Raw genomic sequence first — 20,753 nt, forward strand, 5'->3', positions numbered from 1 at the left:
TACAGATTGGCACAGGAGGATAATCTTAGCGTTGCCAAGTATGGGACGTGAAAGAAGAATGTATGCTATTGTGTGAAAGTGAAAGTGTACTTAAAGTATTGTGGATTATGTTTATTGAGCCTTCCAGGACTGACATGTTTGTAGACACAGACAGATGCTTGTGTATATTTGTTACATTTGGCAAAGCGTAATAATATCAAATATCAGACTTGTTAAGTTTATTATGTAGGTTCTGTGATGCTGAGTGAAATTAAACTTAAATATTGTCAAACTGTTGTGACTTGCCATTTTTTTAGTGGATTATTGTCCAGCATAACGTTAGATTTGGTTGTTAGCATGTACATAGTTCATAGTTTGGGATGTTTGGCTAACGCTAACTTCCTCATTGAAAATGCATTCGAGCTGTGCTTTATATTTCGTAAATTCACATTCTGTCTTCTTTTTCAAATGATATTTCACTTTCCTTATCACATGACAGTGTTTCAGAGGTATGAGGTCATTCCCTTGACATGTTTGGGGGCCAGTGTTGAGCTCAGTGTATTTGGGGGCCAGTGTTGAGCTCGGTGTATTTGGGGGCCAGTGTTGAGCTCGGTGTATTTGGGGGCCAGTGTTGAGCTCGGTGTATTTGGGGGCCAGTGTTGAGCTCGGTGTATTTGGGGGCCAGTGTTGAGCTCAGTGTATTTGGGGGCCAGTGTTGAGCTCGGTGTATTTGGGGGCCAGTGTTGTGCTCGGTGTATTTGGGGGCCAGTGTTGAGCTCGGTGTGTTTGGGGGCCAGTGTTGAGCTCGGTGTATTTGGGGGCCAGTGTTGAGCTCGGTGTATTTGGGGGCCAGTGTTGAGCTCGGTGTATTTGGGGGCCAGTGTTGAGCTCGGTGTATTTGGGGGCCAGTGTTGAGCTCGGTGTATTTGGGGGCCAGTGTTGAGCTCGGTGTATTTGGGGGCCAGTGTTGAGCTCGGTGTATTTGGGGGCCAGTGTTGAGCTCGGTGTATTTGGGGGCCAGTGTTGAGCTCGGTGTATTTGGGGGCCAGTGTTGAGCTCGGTGTATTTGGGGGCCAGTGTTGAGCCCGGTGTATTTGGGGGCCAGTGTTGAGCTCGGTGTATTTGGGGGCCAGTGTTGAGCTCGGTGTATTTGGGGGCCAGTGTTGAGCTCGGTGTATTTGGGGGCCAGTGTTGAGCTCGGTGTATTTGGGGGCCAGTGTTGAGCTCGGTGTATTTGGGGGCCAGTGTTGAGCTCGGTGTATTTGGGGGCCAGTGTTGAGCTCGGTGTATTTGGGGGCCAGTGTTGAGCTCGGTGTATTTGGGGGCCAGTGTTGAGCTCGGTGTATTTGGGGGCCAGTGTTGAGCTCGGTGTATTTGGGGGCCAGTGTTGAGCTCGGTGTATTTGGGGGCCAGTGTTGAGCTCGGTGTATTTGGGGGCCAGTGTTGAGCTCGGTGTATTTGGGGGCCAGTGTTGAGCTCGGTGTATTTGGGGGCCAGTGTTGAGCTCGGTGTATTTGGGGGCCAGTGTTGAGCTCGGTGTATTTGGGGGCCAGTGTTGAGCTCGGTGTATTTGGGGGCCAGTGTTGAGCTCGGTGTATTTGGGGGCCAGTGTTGAGCTCGGTGTATTTGGGGGCCAGTGTTGAGCTCGGTGTATTTGGGGGCCAGTGTTGAGCTCGGTGTATTTGGGGGCCAGTGTTGAGCTCGGTGTATTTGGGGGCCAGTGTTGAGCTCGGTGTATTTGGGGGCCAGTGTTGAGCTCGGTGTATTTGGGGGCCAGTGTTGAGCTCGGTGTATTTGGGGGCCAGTGTTGAGCTCGGTGTATTTGGTGGAGACAGAATGAGACGAACACGACACACGCTGTAAACACAGATCGTTGCCGTGGGCTCATTTGCATCTTCACATTCACAAACACTCTCTCACTTTCATACACCACATGAGACACTGGAGGTACGGTGGGCGTGGCACACAATGACAGGGTGCATTACCGCCCCCCTGTGGCACCTGGTGTTCAAACGCTCTCCCATCCAAAACGGGCCACGCCCATCCCTGCTCAGCTCCTGAGATCGGACGAGATCGGATGGCGGATATCACATTTGGTTTGGAGTTGTTAATAATGGAGAGTGCTGTGGATCGGACAGAGTTAGACGTGTTTTGAATCTAACTGAAGCTTGTCCTGTGTTTGTCTGTCCCCCTGTGGCAGCCGGACGAGCTGACCAACGCTCTGGAGATCAGTAACATCGTGTTCACCAGCCTCTTTGCTCTGGAGATGCTCCTCAAAGTCCTGGTCTACGGACCCTTCGGGTACATCAAGAACCCGTACAACATTTTCGACAGCATCATCGTCGTCATCAGGTTTGTAGTTATTCATTTAGGCTACGTATTTGTTTTAATGTCATATTTATTTCATTATTGATTTAGTTATCTATCGTTGTCATCACCAGGACAGAACATGCAACCATTTATGTTTGTATTTATGTCAAATAATACTATACTTTATTATCATTGTTATCAAGTTACAAGGTAAAGGTAAAGAATATTTATTTGTACAATATCTTTGACCAAAAGTATTATTATTATTTAATTCAACCCAGTGAAATAACAACATTAAACTTGAAAAACTAATAATAATAATAATAATAATAGTAATACCTTTAAATTAATCTGCAAGTTGTTTGACTCGACTCTGCACAAAAATTCACAAAATTACTGACCCCAAAATAACCTCATGATAAATCATCATATCATGTGTAGACATAATACATGAATAATAAGTATAAGAATGTTTAGGTTATTGTGAGTTATTATTTAAAAAGTAACAATGAACCTTTAGTTTGGTCACATCTTTCCAAACTCATAAAGCTTTGTGTTGAACCTCCTCCTGCCTCAGAGGAGAACATGTATTTGATCACATGACCATGTCCTGCGCTGTAAAAGGAAAAATCAATTCTAGTTGTTATCACAATATCCTGTAGAATGGGAGGATTTACCTACATTATAAATATTAGGTCATTCATTATTTTAACATAGCACATTTGTAGTGAATGTTCTGTGGTGAGAAGCAGGATGTTCAAATATCTCCAATTAAACTGCTTTACTTTTTCATGATTATAGTATTTGGCCACAAAGGAGCGTCACACTGCGACCCTCAAACGTCAAATACCCAAATATAAAAGCTCATACGATTCTGAATCCATTGTCTTTCCCCTCAGCGGCCGTGTTGAGTTCATGTTTGTCTTCCAGCGTGTGGGAGATCGTTGGCCAGCAGGGCGGCGGTCTCTCGGTTCTCCGTACTTTCCGGCTGATGCGGGTGCTGAAGCTGGTCCGGTTCATGCCCGCTCTGCAGAGACAGCTGGTGGTCCTGATGAAGACCATGGACAACGTGGCCACCTTCTGTATGCTCCTCATGCTCTTCATCTTCATCTTCAGGTCAGGACTCTTAATGCTGTGGCAGCTTTTATATGCAAGAGGTAAAAGAGTGTAAAAGGATTCTTTACTCGCAAACAAGAGGGTAAACTGCATTTACACTGCACAGATTGTGCCTTATAATCATTAAATACATTAAAATCACAATACAATATATAAAATCACTATATAAACATACAATTAACATACACAAAACAGAAATAATAAAAGTATTTGTATATATTTTAAAGCGTGACGGCCTGGAGGTGAAAAATAACCAAATCTTACATTTAGAGATACAGAAGTTTACAAACTTGTTACTTTATAGTTCAATGTGAAATACTTGAAACAAAAGCATAATATGTTTCCTTTTCCTTCCAATTGCAAAAAAAAAAGTTGTCTCATTTTGAAGATAAAAAGGCTTTTTAAACAGAAGCGTAAACTGCAAGTCACTGACGTCTCTTTTTTATCCCCACGATTGAACTGTTTGTATTTAGGGGACATCAAACTAAATCAGGTGTAAAACTCCTGCTAGATCTGGTCACGTATTAGATACAAAACATGCAAAACAGATTTGATTTTCGATAACATGTTTAGTATTTCAGGAAACTAGAAAGTGCTCTGAGCAGGATAAATCCTTCAGTAAAAACCTGAAAATGATTCTGAAGTAGAGGACTGCCAAGAGTAAGTGCCTGTCAGAGTTACTTATCATAATTGGAGATGTTTGGTTCAGAATATGAGAGCTTTTTAGAAAAAGAGCATTTGGAACATGGAGTTCAGTGGTAAAACCTGCTCTGGGCTGGATTGTTTCTCTAGTTCCAGGTGAGCATTGCTATGTTTAGCCTGTAGTTTCTGGCCTGGTCAAATCCATTGGTTGAGAAACGTGTCCCTAATTTGAATAAAATATGTGCAGTACTGAAAGGTAAAAATGTATTTAATGTTAATACAAACTTCTGAGCATGGAAACAGATTATAATATACTTCACAATATACTATATATCAAAACTTGAAATTTCACTCCTAGCGTTAATAATGTCACTGGTGCTGTCCATGGTGCTGAACATGAACTATGTATGTCTGATTTTACCTGACTGTAACATAATTGTGTTCAGTTCTTACTTTAGAGCGTTCAAGCTGAATTAACTAAGTAACTAAGTAAAAAAGAAGGTTAAAGAAATGTAAATGTTATATGACTCTAACTATAACATGTTAAATGACAGAATATCGTTAGATTTAACTTGCAACAAATGTTTATGTGATTTAAATACCGGTTAACCGCTCTTATCCACTCTTTGTGGTGAACATCTTTGTTGTAAGAGTAGAAATTATGAATTTGAGCAGTGTTCCAGGGCAATCAGCAATTCAAAGCGAAATATTTTGTCATTTGAAGTCCTCAAAAATATCACTAGTCACAGGACGCTGAGACCCATGAATATGCAATATGGGTTGCCAAGGTGAAGTCATATCTCGCTTAGGGACACAATATCAGACGAGGCGAGGATTGATCCTGCAGTCGACAGGTCTGTGAGCTCCACAAACGGGTTGTCCAGTTGTTCAAATGAGTAAATGAGATGTTTTTTGAAAGTCGGCTCATTTCAAGTCAAATTGGAATTCAAATCCCTGCTCAGAGGTCCACCAAAATCCAACTAAAATCCACCTGATGTAACTCCTCAAGCACAAGAGCGACCACTGAAGGCTCCTGGGGGTTACTTTTGAACTCAAGGTGGATATTGGGTCCTTTATGTTGCACATTGTGAGCGACGCTTGTGAGCGGAGTTGCATGCGCCAAGAAAACGGCAACTGAAAACTCAGATGAGATGGAAGAAATACAAAAATGAGATTGTGAATCAACAAGTGCCTCGTGGGTCTCATCTCGAAATACGACAGATGAAAGAAATAGTACTTCACAGATTACACAGCCGGAACAAAAGATTGATGACCTGGAACAACGAACAAGGGTTAGAAACAAAACATGGCCGCTTTGAAAGAGCCGCAGCCGGAGTCGATGAAGGTGAAGCTCCTCCTGAGGACACTTTTTCTGTACATATAGCAAAAAGGTGCCGTGCTCTCCCTTTCCAGCAAGGACCGTAAAAGAAACCGTCCAGTGTGATTCCGCTGGTGTCAATACAGCAAAAGACTGAGCAACTAAGACAATCCAGAAAAGCAAAAAGGCACAGGAGTCTACATTAACCAACATTCAACCAAGAAAAGTGCTGAATTGGCTAAATGCGATTATCAGGAAATAAAACTGAATACAAGGAATATGAAGGTTTACGTCCGAGCAAACGAAGCTGAACAAAACAAATCGATTGTAATATGAACGTTGAGAGAACCGGACAGCGACAAATGACTGGAACAGCAGACGAGGTGCAGCAGGTTTGGGATAAAGCTGGAGAAAGACTCACACATCGCAGGGAACAACAGGACAAGGGCTTGAAAAACACGATCGGAGACACTGAGGATGATGGAGCAGCTTACAGAAGAGTACGACATTCAGCAAATCTCTCTGACCCTGAAACGAACTGCTACAACAATCGTGAGATGAAGTGAGTTTTATTCAGAGGAACCGTTCAGCACCAGAGTCGATACTCAAGGGGCTTTGTAAAAGTCTGTAAAACGTTTTGTGAAGTCTGGAAGTGTCACTTTATATAGATCAGACAAAAGAAGTACAAATGTAAAACAGATATTATATATTCTTGATAATGTTGGGACAAATGGGACAAAAGTGTTGACCACCTTTGAATTTGATTTGTTAAAATGGATGTAGATAAAGTAAACAGAAGACTTTAACATTGACTTGATGAATCATTTTAAACTGACAAGAAGCACAGATTTGTATAAATTCAATGTACAGCAATTGTTTAAGTTCAGTCATCAATAAGACGAGCTGATGAACACTGACAGAGAAAGTGTTTTAAGATAAGCTAAGATATTCCTTTATTGTCCACACATGGGGAAATGTTGGTGTTGCAACGTAGTAGATCCAGAGGAAAAGGACAGATAAGGAAGTTTTAATCTTAATAGAAGAACTCTTATAAACAAAACTCCTCTCATATCTTAATAGGGAATAGGGGGAAAATAAATAAATAAATAAAATGAAAAGATAAAGATAAAGATAAAAATAAAAATAAAATAAAATAAAGTAAAAATAGCCAGCATAAGACAAAATAATACAAATAATATGTGGGATCCCACTGTGAGTACGACAGTAATTGCACATGGTTAAGTCAATATTGCACATGTTCAGGGCAGTGTTTGTTATAAAGTCTGACGGAAAGGAAAGACCTGTGAAACGTCTCCTTCACACAGCGAGGAGAACATGTTGGAGGTCTGTTCATCCGTGATATAAATGATCAGCTGCTCGTGTCTGCAGAGTTTCAAAACGTCTTTAGGGACAGAAATCAGACACAGATAAAAGTATAAACTGCAGAAAACATCAAACTGTCCGATTCAAAAACTCAAGGTAAAAGATAATTTTTTTCAAAAGCTGTGGATAATAAAATGAATAGAAAATACATTAAAAAATAACTGTAACCCAGAGAAGAAAAGAGGCAGAAAATAAATATAAAACATGAAAAAATAAACTAATAAATATTATTAGAAATGTTAAGAAGGAATATTAACATACGGAGACATAATGTGCCAAAAACATGGAAAATGCTAAATCATTTTATTACAAAATAAATAACAAACAAGATTGTTAAAGTGATTTTAGAAGGGATCAAGTAGTAATCAGAAACCCGAAAGACGCAGCAAATTCATTCAGCGTATACTTATGGGTAAAAAACTAGCAAATGACACAAGAGTCTAAAAACAAATATGAGGAAATTAACAAATGTGTTTTCAATGTTTGTTTCAGGTGTGAAGAAGAAATAAGTACTGGAAATTGTGAAAGGTTTTAGAAAAAAGATTGACTTGTATATTTAACTTGTCTTTTAATGTCATATTATTCCCAAATAATAAACTTATCTCAAACGAACAGGGTTGATTTGACACTGTAAAAAATGTGTTTGTGACTGAAATAAACACTCTTTCTCTTTCTGTATAATTGTTATGGAATCAGACATACACCGATGCTATTCCGTAACACATCGAGAACACAATTCAACTTAGAATATGAAACGACACAGAAATATCAGACATTTGTGTGGCATGCATGGGAGAAAACGCCGGGCTGTGTCAGCCAGGCCGTTGTAAGGAGCCTGGCTGACCCTCCTGCGTCTCACCCCCGCGTCTCACCCCGTTTTTTCTCATGCTGGTTGGTTTTATTAGATATTCTGGAATAGGCGGGTCACATTTCTCATTGGTCAGCCTCACATCAAGGCACTTGGTATTTTTCCGTAGAGATCAAGCCTTGGCTCTGGGCTGTCACCCCCCCTCGGGTAAACATCCTTTGGCCCTTTACGACCCCTTCACAAATGCAGTTTGTCACACACCCGTTCTTCTCTTAGACTAATGATGCAGATAATATATCACTATTATGCAGATAAAATACATCACAGAAATATAATCATATATTCACATTTTATCACAATAATTGAATATATTGTTGTTTTTCTTCCAGTATCCTCGGCATGCATCTGTTCGGCTGCAAATTTGGCTCGGAGAGAGACGGAGACACACTTCCTGACCGCAAAAACTTTGATTCTCTTCTGTGGGCCATCGTCACGGTGTTCCAGGTAACGCTGCTTCAATTGTACAGGAGAGAAATATCATGCTAAGCTACAAGGACGTTTCTTTAGCTCATGGGTCTGTTTTCATTCATGTGGCGTTGAATTAAGGCATTTTTTAGTGTCCCTCCACAGCTCTGCACACTGACCCCGCCCCCACTGCATGATGTCATCAGGCAGTAATCCACAAGGTGTTTTTAAAGTCCACACACCTGCACCAGAGCATTCCTGCGCATGCGAACAGAAGATTCTCTCTCTTTCCTTTGTTTCTTTCTTTTTCTTTTTCTTTTTTTCACGGCATCGCGCAGAAGTATCCAAACTGTTTTCACCAAGGGCCGCATTTTGAAACTTATACGGGGCAGAGGGCCACAAACAACTTGACAATGTCGAATTTGTTCAATGACAAAGTGAATCATTTAAAATGTTGCATTTGATGTAATTGCGATGAGCCTCCACACCTTTAATTAGACCTAGAACATTAATATTCGGTTGTACAACATCAATATGCCTTAATTTCCCCAATTTCACAGTAAAAAGTACTAGTTTTTGTTGTTTGGGCCGACATAGCAGGAAGCTGGAGGGCCAAGAGAAATTGGTCTGAGGGCCGCATTTGGCCCCCGGGCCCTAGTTTGGACATGCCTGGCACAGCGTAAAACACACACTTTGAAGAAACTACAGTAGGTGGCGGTAAAGTAACACTTTAAAAACTGTCATAAAACGCCAAAGAAGAAGAAGATTCTTGAAGCTGGTGAGGCCCTTAAGTTAGCGTTAGCGTTAGCGTTAGCCTCCAAACAAACTATGAAAAATCAGGCAACATTTCTTAAATCTAAGACTCTACTAAACACCAATGCCCCACAAATGTAGCGTGAACAATAAAACCTGCAAACATCAGTGAACTTTAAAAACTACAGGTGAAAGTGAGATAAAAACTGCTCTTATGGTTTTTAATTCCAAACACATCACTCCTGGAATGTTCTGCTCGTTGCAAAGCTTTCCAAATTCTGCCAGCGATGCAGCCTAATTAGGCCCGAGCCCCAGCAGGGCGGAGGGCCTATTGCTCCCGCAACGCTGCCGAAGGCAGCGTTGCAACTGTCTGACCAAACATGCGGGCGCAGCCCGCATGTTTGGTGCCCCGTCGCCCCTGGCAAGTACAGTGAACTAGCCCATGCCGAAGGCATGGATCATGCATACTTACTCCTGCTATGACAGAAATAGTCAACAATTTGTGAATGGGCGTAGCCCATTCACAAATTGTTGACAACAGCAGCGCGAAGCGCTGCATTCCTCCAAAAACCCTCCTGGCATCGTCCTGTACGCGAGAATCCATGCCGCAGGCATGGGCCATGCTTGTATCTGCTCAAATCAATGGAAGTCTATGGGGAGTGGGCGGGGCATCCCGACGGAATGGGGAGTGACGAGCGCGTAAGCGCTCGTAATGATGATTCCACCCCATGGCGGCATGGGGAAGGCTTAGAGCTTTCAAACGATGTATAATTTGTTGTAATAGTGGAAACGGCTATATTGTTTTTGCTAAAAATATTATTATTTTTATTTTTCTTGTTCTTCTGCTTTTTGAGCTCTAATTTGACCCCCTGAACATGCTCAAAAACTCACCAAACTTTGCCCAAAATTCAGAATCGGCGAAAAATTTGATTTTTTCTGGGCCATTTTTTTTTTCGTTAAAAAATGGCGCGACAGCGCCACCGACAAAAGTCAAAATACATTGCGCCTATGGGAGACGCCCCGAGGTCAACTTTGTCGTAAAGCTACGAAATTCGGGACACGCATTCCTCTCGTGAGGACAAAAAAAAATATTATTGTGGCCACGCCCCCAGACTTACCCTATGGCCGCCATCTTCCTTTGAAAATGAAAACAAGCTGAGTTAGCCATTTTGTTTACGTCAAACTTTGACGAACTCCTCCTAGGGCGTTTTGCCCACCGACTTCAAAATCGGCGTACGTCCTCTGGACAAGTGGGACATCTAAAGTTATCCAATTTTTTGAGATACCTTTTACGGTCTGTGTGCGGCGCAGCCGCAAAGTTGGACAACTTATTTTGGAATATTGCAGATCTAAAAATTGTTCCCATTTGATCAAAACCAGTCCGATTAGGACCAAATTTGAATCAGTTGTTAAACTTTCTAGTTTGGACCAGTTTAGGCTGACAAAATTGAAATGGGCGCGACAGCGCCCCCTACAGAGTGACCTTTAAATTAACATTGAAGGTCAAAAATTAGTTTTACCAAAATTGTCTAAACTTTACCCAAAATTCTACTTTGCCGTCCCAATCACAAAAGCCAATCACAAAAATGCCTAATTTTTTACGGCGTAGTCGTAGCGATGACAGAAACCTCCCATGTTATCCCTATGGGAAAACCACAAAATCTCTCAAATTACCACATTTTTATGTTTTACACTTTAACAAAGTCCTCCTAGTGCATTTTGCCCACCAACCTCAAAATTGGTGTACGTCCTCTAGACAAGTGGGGCATCTAAAGTTATCCAAATTTTAAGGATAACTTTTACGGTCTCTGTGCGACGGAGCCGCAAACGTTTCCCAGAATTCTGACTATTTGGCCTTCAGAGTGGTCTATAAACAATAGAGTTTTTCCAAATGACATGATATTTTGAACAAAATTCTAATTTGCCATCCTGATCATAAAAGTATGAGAGCCAAAGTCATATTTTGTACGGCGTAACCGTAGCGTTGACAGAAACATCCCATGTTATCCTTATGGGAAAATCGTAGAATTTCTCAAATCACCACATTTTTACGCTTCACACTTTAATGAACTCCTCCTAGGGTGATTGTCCGATCAAGTTCATATTTGGAGAATATCATCTACACAAGCGGGGCATCAAAACTTATCCATATTTTGATTCTAAGTGCTACGGTCTCTGTGTGGCGGACCCGCAAATATATGTCAGAAATGGGAAAACAGCGAAATCTCTAAAATGACCACATTTTTACGCTTCACACTTTAACGAACTCCTCCTAGGGCGATTGCCCGATCAAGCTCATATTTGGGGAAAATCATCTACACAAACGGGGCATCAAAAGTTAGTCATATTTTGATTTTAAGTGGTACGGTCTCTGTGCCGTGGAGCTGCAAATATACTGTCACAAATGGGAAAAACGCCAAATCCTTGAAATGTTCACATTTACGCTTCACACTTTAACAAACTCCTCCGTGGGCAATAGCTCGATCAAGCTTTACTTTGGGAAATATCATCTACACAAGCGCGGCATCAAAAGTTATCCATATTTTTATTCCAAGTGCTAAGGTCTCTGTGCGGCGGCGCAGCAAATTTGACTGACACTTGTGTTCATTTGCACTGGATTGGCCATGTCCAATGTGTCTCCGTCTGTCAAGTTCTTTTTTAATTCAACACACAATAAGGGCGCCATCTTTATCAAGTCGAAAGCGCAGAGTCGGAAGGCCGGCGGCCCGCGAGGGCCGTTGGATGCCGCTTGCGGCTTTAATTATTTTATTGCTTTGCTCCGTTTGACAGTGAGTCCTAGCGCCCTCTGCTGGCCACAGTGCACCACAGGGAGGTTGTAACAGTCTTAGAGAAGGAAGAGTTTTCTTTCTTAACAACAACTGCCTCTTTATTCTTTCAAACCCTCCGTTCTCATGCTTATTTATTCATGTTGTTTTTCTCACTCTCGTCATCTAAGTGTTTTTTTAGTGCCAGAAAAATTATAAATCAAATGCAAAATAAAGAGTTTTGAAATGTCCATGTCGTGAATGTTGTTTTGAAGAAGCAACATTTGAATATGCTGCAAAAAGAGTGGATAAAAAGGAGAATGAAACAAGTTCAAATAAGGATAATGGCTATAATTCTGCACTTTGTAATTCATTTAACAGACATTTCACATTTTTTTCTCATATTTACACCTGTACTAATACATTCAAAACATGCTTTAACACATTTCTGTTTGATACACACAGAAATATCATCTGAAAACTGTTATAGGATAATAAAAAGCACCACACCTGGACAAATGAGGGATGTACATGGCTCATTTCTTCCATTTCATTCTTCACTGTCTTCTGCCCAATCACCCCCGGTTTCACGCATTACGTCACCGCTAACACAGGTCAGCAGAGGAGTGACCCAAAGGCAATGGAGTTTGAACTTCTCGGGCCAATTATGACGTGCCCTTAAAACATCTCCTCCCATTTATGAAAGAAAATATCGCAGAAATCAATAAAACATGTCATATCTTCTGATCTCCGGGAACTCCCATTATCCAGGATACTTTCTTCCCTTTGTTCTGCAGCCGGCGCATCAGCCAAACATGTCATCTAAATCGTGCGGTCGCAGCCTATACATAGAGATGATATATAATTGAATGGTGCACATATTGTCTGGAGGCTGCGTGTTTTTATCGGACGTTGAAATGAGGTTTTTTCCTGAGAAACTGTCAGGAAATGAATGTATGACTTAAAATATAATTGTAGTACTCAGTGGCTGATTCAATTTACGAGCCGAATATCCATTTAGCTCATGTTGGACTGTTGCGTTGAGTGGTGGAGGAACGTGCGTCTCGTGCAGTGTGGTGACGCCCCCTGCTGGCTGTGGTGGGGAGTGAAGTCTTTTGTCCAGCCCAAACTAGCGTCGTGGTTCTGATCCGCATGACTCTGACTGAGAGATGATCTATGAAGGTGTTTGGACTTTAAAAACACAAAGGAGCTCTGTGTTAGTTTCTGCTGTTTATATACAGTGTAAAATAAAACATTACTGAAGTGACATCATGATAATAAAAGATTGTATGAATAAAAATCCCCCAAGCAACCAATTGTTACCAGGTTAACGCCCAGAATAAAGTTCTGAATAAGGACAAACCCTGGACCAAACATTACTGAAGAATGTAAGTGTGAAGTATGAAAATATCGAGTGAATTCGCTAATTCTTGCGATTAATAAAGTGAAATTGACACGTTAATCATGAATCAAGGCAACTTATGGTCGGATTTATTATGAAATGTTTTAAATTAAACTCATTTATAGCACTAAAAATCAAAGTTAGATGTAAATCAGGACTAAAGAATGAAACCAAGACCTCGATCCATCAAGACAAACTAAATATACTAAAAATTACACAGAGTCAAACCCCAGATGGGATTTCATGTCTCTTTTCTTTTGCCAGATCCTGACGCAGGAGGACTGGAACAAGGTCCTGTACAACGGCATGGCCTCCACCACCCCAGTGGCAGCGCTGTACTTCATCGCACTCATGACCTTTGGAAACTACGTCCTCTTCAACTTGCTGGTGGCCATCCTGGTGGAGGGCTTCTCCACAGATGTAAGAGAACTGCTGCAGGATCACACTGTTCTGTCTGTGTCGTCGGGTCAGAGAGGACAGAGTGTTTTCATACGTCACATACTACAAACTCCAGGTCTGAGTGCACAATATCAGATCCAATGAATTTCACATTCCTGGTTTTACTTTGTAGAGTTTAATCTATGTATATTGTATCCTTATTAGTGTTTATAAAGCCTACCTCTCTTAAAGGTGTGAACATTGTGTAACATTTCTGGATGGAGGGTTTACCTCTTGTATCCATGGAGATGTTATTGCTTTGCCTTGAGTGCTCAACTTAAACATATCTATACCATGGTGAGCAGTTGAGGACTTCAAGCTAAGTTATGTTATAGCTCTGATCTGTGGGAAGGCGAGCCCACTCCCAGTAAGAATACATGTTGCAGGTGAACATATTCTGCAATATTGTGGCTCAGAATCAGGGCTTTATTACAGAATAGTGCAAAAAAAAAGGGGCAGTGCAATGAATGGTTATTGGTGTGAATAATTGTTGAAGTGGCAGATGTTAAGAAGTGTTTATGAGTTCAACAGCAGAGGGAAAGAAACTGTTCTTGAGACAGAAGGCTCTGGTCCGGATGGACCGTGGCCTCCTGCCTGAGGGGAGTGGCCTCCTGCCTGAGGGGAGTGGCTCAAATAGTCCATGTCCAGCAGTGATTCGACCAGCTCGTCCCAGAGCCCTGGAGACCTACAGGTCCTGCAGAGATGGAAGTCTGCAGCTGATCACCTTCTCACCAGAGGGCGCTGTAGTCTCTGTTTGTCCCTGGCTGTGGCTCCAGCGTACCACACGGTGATGGAGGAGGTGATGGAGGAGGTGATGGAGGAGGTGAGGATGGACTCAATGATGGCCGTGTAGAACTGCACCATCATCTCCACTGGCAGCTTTGCTTTCTTCAGTTGCAGCAGGAAGTACGTCCTCTGCTGGGCCTTCTTGATGAGGGAGCTGATGGTGAGCTCTCACTAGAGGTCCTGGGTGATGGTGGTGCCGAGAAAGTGGAGGGAGTCCACAGTGGTGATGGGGGAGTCTGAGATTGTGAGGGGGGACTGGGACTTTCCTGAAGTCCACGATCATCTCCACTGTCTTCTGGGCGTTGAGCTCCAGGTTGTTACGGCTGCACCAGGACACCAGCCGCTCCACCTCCTGTAGACAGACTCATCCCCGTCCGAGATGAGCCATGATGGTGTCATCATGGTGATGAGGGTGGTGTCGTCATGGTGATGAGTGTGGTGTCGTCCGCAAACTTGATTCGTTTTACGGAGTCGTGGCTGGAGGTGCAGCAGTTTGTGTACAGGGAGAAGAGCAGAGGAGAAAGTACGCAGCCCTGTGGAGCTCCTGTGTTGATGGTCCAAGTGTCTGAGACATTCACAAAACGAGTTCAGTGAATGTTTATGGGCTTAAAAACTGAGCAGGAGAAGAACGTGTTTTTATCTGTGATTCAAAAATCCGGGGGAAATGAAAAGGAGTGATTTGTGAGGCGAGATGACGAGCTCACAAGCAACAACTGATGTATGTTTTGATGAGGGTTAAACATGGTTAAAAGCTCAAAAATAAATGTGCCTTATATGTGTCAATCAAGGTATTTTTTTTAGCAATCCAAATCAACGGAAAAAATGCAAGGAATACAATAGTACAAGCATACTGAGGAACATTCCTGGCAAAGCAATAATATCTCTGTGGTGACAAGCAGGTGACGGACCCTCACCAGAAACGTTTCACACTACACCTTTAACCAGGCCTAAAAAAGAAAAGAAAAAGTAAATGGCGTGACAGACTGTTGTAAGATGAGTTCTCTAACATGGGCATGTGTCTGCGGGATGGACACACTGTAGAAAGGAAGTGGAGAATGAATCCCACTGTGAGGTAAGATCCACGGACACAATCACTGACACATGACTGAACACAGCTCAATAAATCAATTTTACATGTTTTTTTATCAAACACAAGCAACAATTTCCCTTCACTATTGGAGGTAACTGACTTTATCTCAAACTGTCAATGTTTTTTGGCTCAGAAGTCCAAAAACATTGTGAAAAATTTACTTTTACGAGCTGTTTAAACTGACTCTAACTGTAATATCTACAACATACCTGGAGTATATTTAGCACATCACCTCTGAGACCAGCAGGGAGCGTAAAGTTCTCTGTTGTCTCTGTTTTACCACTGCGCTGTCAGCCCCATTCTCTTCCGCCTTATTCAACTTTACATCCTTTTCCCCCCGACCGAGTTTATTTTTAGCCTGTCCAAACTCCAGCGTTGCCTGGTTACATGAGCCTGAACGCCGTGAGGCTGTTGGGAGAGTTTCTTCAAAGGCGAGACACAAACATGCTATGGCCGTTTTCGATGTGTGCGCATGAAGATGAGACATACAGAAGGCTCCAGCCAATCACAGCGTATGACCTCCGAGGGAACATATGCAACATTCACTTTTATGAGCCTGTTCTCATCAAGTAGATCACCATTTTACACTGATGTAGAAAAGTCTAGAGAGATGAGTAAGTAGGTCCTTCAGAGTTAGCGTTAGCCTTCAAACATCACAAACTATGAAAAAGCAGGGTTGTCTTGGCGATTGGCGACTCGACCACACGTGAGTGACACCAACACCGTGTTGGAAAACCCCGTGTCCTCGCTGTCTTCAAACTGCAAAAGGACAGTTTTTTTTTTTATTTTGCTGCCTGATGCTGATGAATGGGATGGAGTGTTTCCACGAGTAGCGAGCTGCATGTCCGACTGTTCTAAACACCCCCCCCCCCCTCTGGAAGGGTCTCCGGACTTTAGGTTCAGGTTGCCCCCTGTTGGAGTGAAACTGTAGCAAGCAGCACATTTTCATTTACATATTTCTTATTTTTCCAGACTTGACAATCATTTTCAAACGATACAGACCTGTTCTGAGCACTCGAGCCTCCAATGTAGAACAATATAAAATGACTCACACATGCATGAATGAATGTAAATACAAATGAAACTAAACATGTATTGTCCATAATGTCCCTTTAATTTACTTGTGTAATTCAGGGATGTTAGAGTCATCTTATAATGTTCGGCATTTGAGAATTTCGTGCTCAGAAAAGCCCTGCCCACAGCCAAGTACTTGCAAATCTTTGAAAATTACAGACTACGGGTCAAACGGTTCAAAAATGCTGACCAGCCATTTCACAGAAAATTCCTTTTCCTTCCTTTAAAGCATATTATATTGTCAATATGCTTACGTTCAGTGTAAAGGAACTCTTCACACTGAACCAGTTTCCCCCTAACGGAAAAAGCTTTTCCAATCTTCCTTTCTTGTCTTCTCCGCTGATGTTGAGTTCCCAAACTAACTCAAAAGTGCACCCTTTAACTTTCCCTGTGTGCGTGTCTTGTCTTTTGTCCCTCTGTCCTGGCCTTTCCTTTCCTGTCCAATTTCCAATTTCCAGGAAGTGACCAAACGGGATGACTTGCATGTCCAGCCCGGTCTTATCCAGCTGCCTGTAGACCCGGGGGTAAGCTTCAGGCATCGTTCCTTCTCCACACTACCACGTCTGACCCTTGACCTCTTCACCTTGTCCTTGAACCATGACCTGCACTCTGAAAGGATGATTCAACTAGTTGCATATTCTGACATAATAATGGGTCAATTGCCAGTCATTTTGTCCTCATGCTTTACACATTACACAATTAAAAATCTTCAGGTATGAATTGAACCATTGTTTTTTGATAAAACTGGTCCAAGAAAACACACAAAAACATACAAAACTTTGAAGATGTGTTGTCTGTTCATCAGTGTTTGACATGTGTCTGTGTTGGAATCATTGGTGACATGAATAATAGTTATAGCCGTGTTCCGAAAAGGATTAAATTCATTGTTTGCCTCAAAATTCCACAAACAATACCCCATGATGACAACGTGATAGAAGGTTGTTAGAATTATTCACTAGCAAGGACCACAACCCCAGATACGATGCAAGGTGTTGATTGGCAGGCGAGAAACATGAACAACACAAATGTACGAAGTTGATGCCGTTTTGAGGGTTCTAGCGATGAGGGCTGAAGGCTCCCGAGATAAATTAGAACAATTAGAACAATTTAAAAGAGGGTGAGAGGGAGGGGCACGAAAACCACGAACACAGGTGTATGTGATCTGGATGGTTATGTAGCGTAGCCGCAGGAAGGGGCGTGGTCCTGCTCCCGAACTTAAGATAACAAACTTATCTTCATTTAGCACATTTTTTTAAAATCAAAAATAAAACATAAAAGCACACAGCGTTTGCCATGAAACACACACTTGAGCTTAGGTCCATAGTTTCCCCACTAATCGTCCTCGAGCTGCTTCTTCAACTTGATTGGAGTTCACTTGTGGCACATTCAGGTGATTGGACATGATTTGTAAAAGCTCACACTTCTATATTTAAAGTGATGTCAGAGCACAAACCAAGTCATGAAGTCCAAGGAACTGTCTGTAGACCTCAGACACAGGATTGTGTCAAGGCTCAGATCTGGAGAAAGAGAGACACATTTCTGCAGCATTGAAGGTTCCTCTGAGCACAGGGGCCCCCAGCATCTGGAAATGGAGACAGTTTGGAACCTTCAAGACTCTTCTAGAGCTGGGCCTGGACAAACTGAGCAAGGGAGGGAGAAGGGCCTTAGTGAAGGAGGTGACCAAGAACCAGATGGTCACTCTGACAGATCTCCAGCGAGTCTCTGTGGAGAGAGGAGAACCTTCCAGAAGAACAACCATCTCTGTACAAAAGGACTTGAGGCTGTTATTAGTGCCAAAGGTGCTTCAACAAAGTATTGAGCAAAGGCTGTGAATACTTATGTACCTGGGCTTTTTATTTATTAATACATTTACAAGAATTCAAACAACCTTCTTTCACGTTGTCATTATTATATTGTTGGAAGAATTTTGAGGCGAATAATGAACTAAATACATTTTGGAATAAGGTGGTAACCAAATGTGAAAACAGTGAGGGATGCGCTGTATATGAGGGGGGACATCAACTATAGTTTTACAGTATTTTCTAACAAGCACAAAGATCGATAGCCATAATTCAAAACATACAGTACATAAACCTTCCATGTGCTGCCTGCATTTTGCTTGTACACGTTAGTGGCCTGTCATATCAGACGCTAATGCAAGATTTAGCTGTTGCACATATTATTTTAGCACAATTTTAGGAAAAACACAGTATCTCAACACAAAACATATTGAAATATTATCGATTTGTTCCTCTTGTCCACCTTTTTCCAACATAAAGACGTCCCCTCCACTGCATGTACGCTCACCTCACCTCAAGCTATAAAACAAACCAGAAAGTGGGTTGGTTTAGCTCACCAGGATCAGGCCAATAAATCCAGTGGACTATTATGTGTGAGCTAATAAAGACCGCGGGGAGATCTCTGCTGTTTGCACGGAATGGGCCCGTCTAACGCCAGGCTCGTGTCCGCGGTGGAAAAGAGCGTTTTTAAGTGCCGTCCCACATCTTCCAGTGGGATCCAGGATGAGCCGGGACTTAAATGGGCCGCTTTCCCAAACTGCTCCAGGCGCTTGGAAACACACGGGAAATAAGCGCGTCTAAAGGTTGAAAGTCGGTAGATGTTTTGCCTGGAAATGGTGGATTCTACTTTTGTTTGGTTTGAGAAAGTGTAATGACCATGATGAACGAGCTAAAGACGCACGTGAACTGCAGAAAGATCAGAGGTCGGATTTATGATGCGTAAAGTTGACGCTAACACTATAAAAACTAGACTGCTATAAAGCATGACATAAGACTTAATGAACAGTTTATTAAGAATGATTCAGGCTTAGAGACTACTTAATTAATGCCTTAGCTCCTTAACTCGTAATTAAGTAGTTACTAAGCTTGAATCATCAATAAACTATATACAATCATAATGAACTAATAGTTTATTGAGGATTATCTTTGTTCAGTTATTTGTTAAGGCTAATTATGGCTAAGTAATGAGTTATTACAAAGTTATATCCTTGACCAATATTACAAGTTAATTTCTAATAAATAATAACTGTGATCCTTTGTTTTTATTTGTTTCTTTTCCAAAATGAACTTCTGGTGCAAAAAGAACATTTCACATTTGCGGATCAGAACTTAGGACATTTTTTGCCAAAGCTGTTATAAAGCGTTATATCCACTAAGAGCATGATTACTATATATTGGTGTATGAATGAGAGTGTGTTGATATTTGAATCATCCAAACTATGTATGATCCTTAACATGCACTTTTGACACCAGAAGGAGGCCGCTCCATGTTTAGTCCTGACTCTGGCACCAGCAGGAGGCCGGTCCATGTTTAGTCCTGACTCTGGCACCAGCAGGAGGCCGGTCCATGTTTAGTCCTGACTCTGGCACCAGCAGGAGGCCGGTCCATGTTTAGTCCTGACTCTGGCACCAGCAGGAGGCCGGTCCATGTTTAGTCCTGACTATGGCACCAGCAGGAGGCCGGCCCATGTTTAGTCCTGACTCTGGCACCAGCAGGAGGCCGGTCCATGTTTAGTCCTGACTCTGGCACCAGCAGGAGGCCGCTCCATGTTTAGTCCTGACTCTGGCACCAGCAGGAGGCCGGTCCATGTTTAGTCCTGACTCTGGCACCAGCAGGAGGCCGGTCCATGTTTAGTCCTGACTCTGGCACCAGCAGGAGGCCGGTCCATGTTTAGTCCTGACTCTGGCACCAGCAGGAGGCCGGTCCATGTTTAGTCCTGACTCTGGCACCAGCAGGAGGCCGGTCCATGTTTAGTCCTGACTCTGGCACCAGCAGGAGGCCGGTCCATGTTTAGTCCTGACTCTGGCACCAGCAGGAAGCCGGTCCCTGAGGTCCTCAGAGTCCCAGATGGTTCATATGGCACTAACATGTCCAAGATGTACTTTGGTGCTAGGCCATGGAGAGACTTGTACACAAGCAGAGCTGCTTTAAAGTCTCTTCTCTGAGCCACAGGGGGCAGTGCAGAGACCTGAGAACAGGACTAATGTGATAGTACTTCCTGGTTCTAGTCAGGACCCGAGCAGCAGCGTTCTGGATGAACTGCAGCTGTTTTACAGCTCGTTTGGAGAGACCAGTGAGCGGCCGTTACAGGAGTCTAATCTACTGGAGACAAACGCATGGATAAGTCTCTCCAAGTCTGGTTTGACACTATATTTTTGATTTTGGCAATGTTTTTTAGATGGTAAAAAGCTGCTGATGTTATTGATTTGATGTGGCTGTTAAAGTTCAAGTCTGAGTCCATTATTACCCCAGATTTCTAACTTGGTTTGTAGGTTTTAGAGCGAGACTGGAGGTGACGCTGACACTTTCTCTTTGTTTCTGTGGGACAAAGACGATGATTTCAGTCTTGTCTGAGTTCAGCTGGAGAAAGTTGTTTTGCCTCCACAAACTGATCTGTTGGATGC

The 20,753-nt window shown here is 42.5% G+C and overlaps 1 protein-coding gene across 12 annotated transcripts in view; it reads left to right on the forward strand.

The window, feature by feature from the left end:
• Positions 1-20,753, forward strand: part of cacna1g (calcium channel, voltage-dependent, T type, alpha 1G subunit) — a 296,305-nt gene that overhangs the window by 124,622 nt on the left and 150,930 nt on the right. For 8 of the 12 annotated variants that reach the window (XM_072455517.1, XM_072455513.1, XM_072455523.1 and 5 more), the window contains exons 9-13: positions 2,180-2,331; positions 3,220-3,405; positions 7,946-8,060; positions 13,206-13,361; positions 16,788-16,853. In XM_072455517.1, coding sequence (XP_072311618.1) covers positions 2,180-2,331; positions 3,220-3,405; positions 7,946-8,060; positions 13,206-13,361; positions 16,788-16,853 — 675 coding nt within the window. The remainder of the gene's footprint in view (positions 1-2,179; positions 2,332-3,219; positions 3,406-7,945; positions 8,061-13,205; positions 13,362-16,787; positions 16,854-20,753) is intronic. The other 4 variants (XM_072455522.1, XM_072455520.1, XM_072455521.1 and 1 more) reach the window with 1 other exon arrangement.

Source organism: Eucyclogobius newberryi, unplaced genomic scaffold (assembly GCF_026437365.1).
Source record: "Eucyclogobius newberryi isolate DKJ021-1_F unplaced genomic scaffold, fEucNew1.0.hap1 SCAF_20, whole genome shotgun sequence".
In the NCBI taxonomy this organism is placed as follows: domain Eukaryota; kingdom Metazoa; phylum Chordata; class Actinopteri; order Gobiiformes; family Gobiidae; genus Eucyclogobius; species Eucyclogobius newberryi.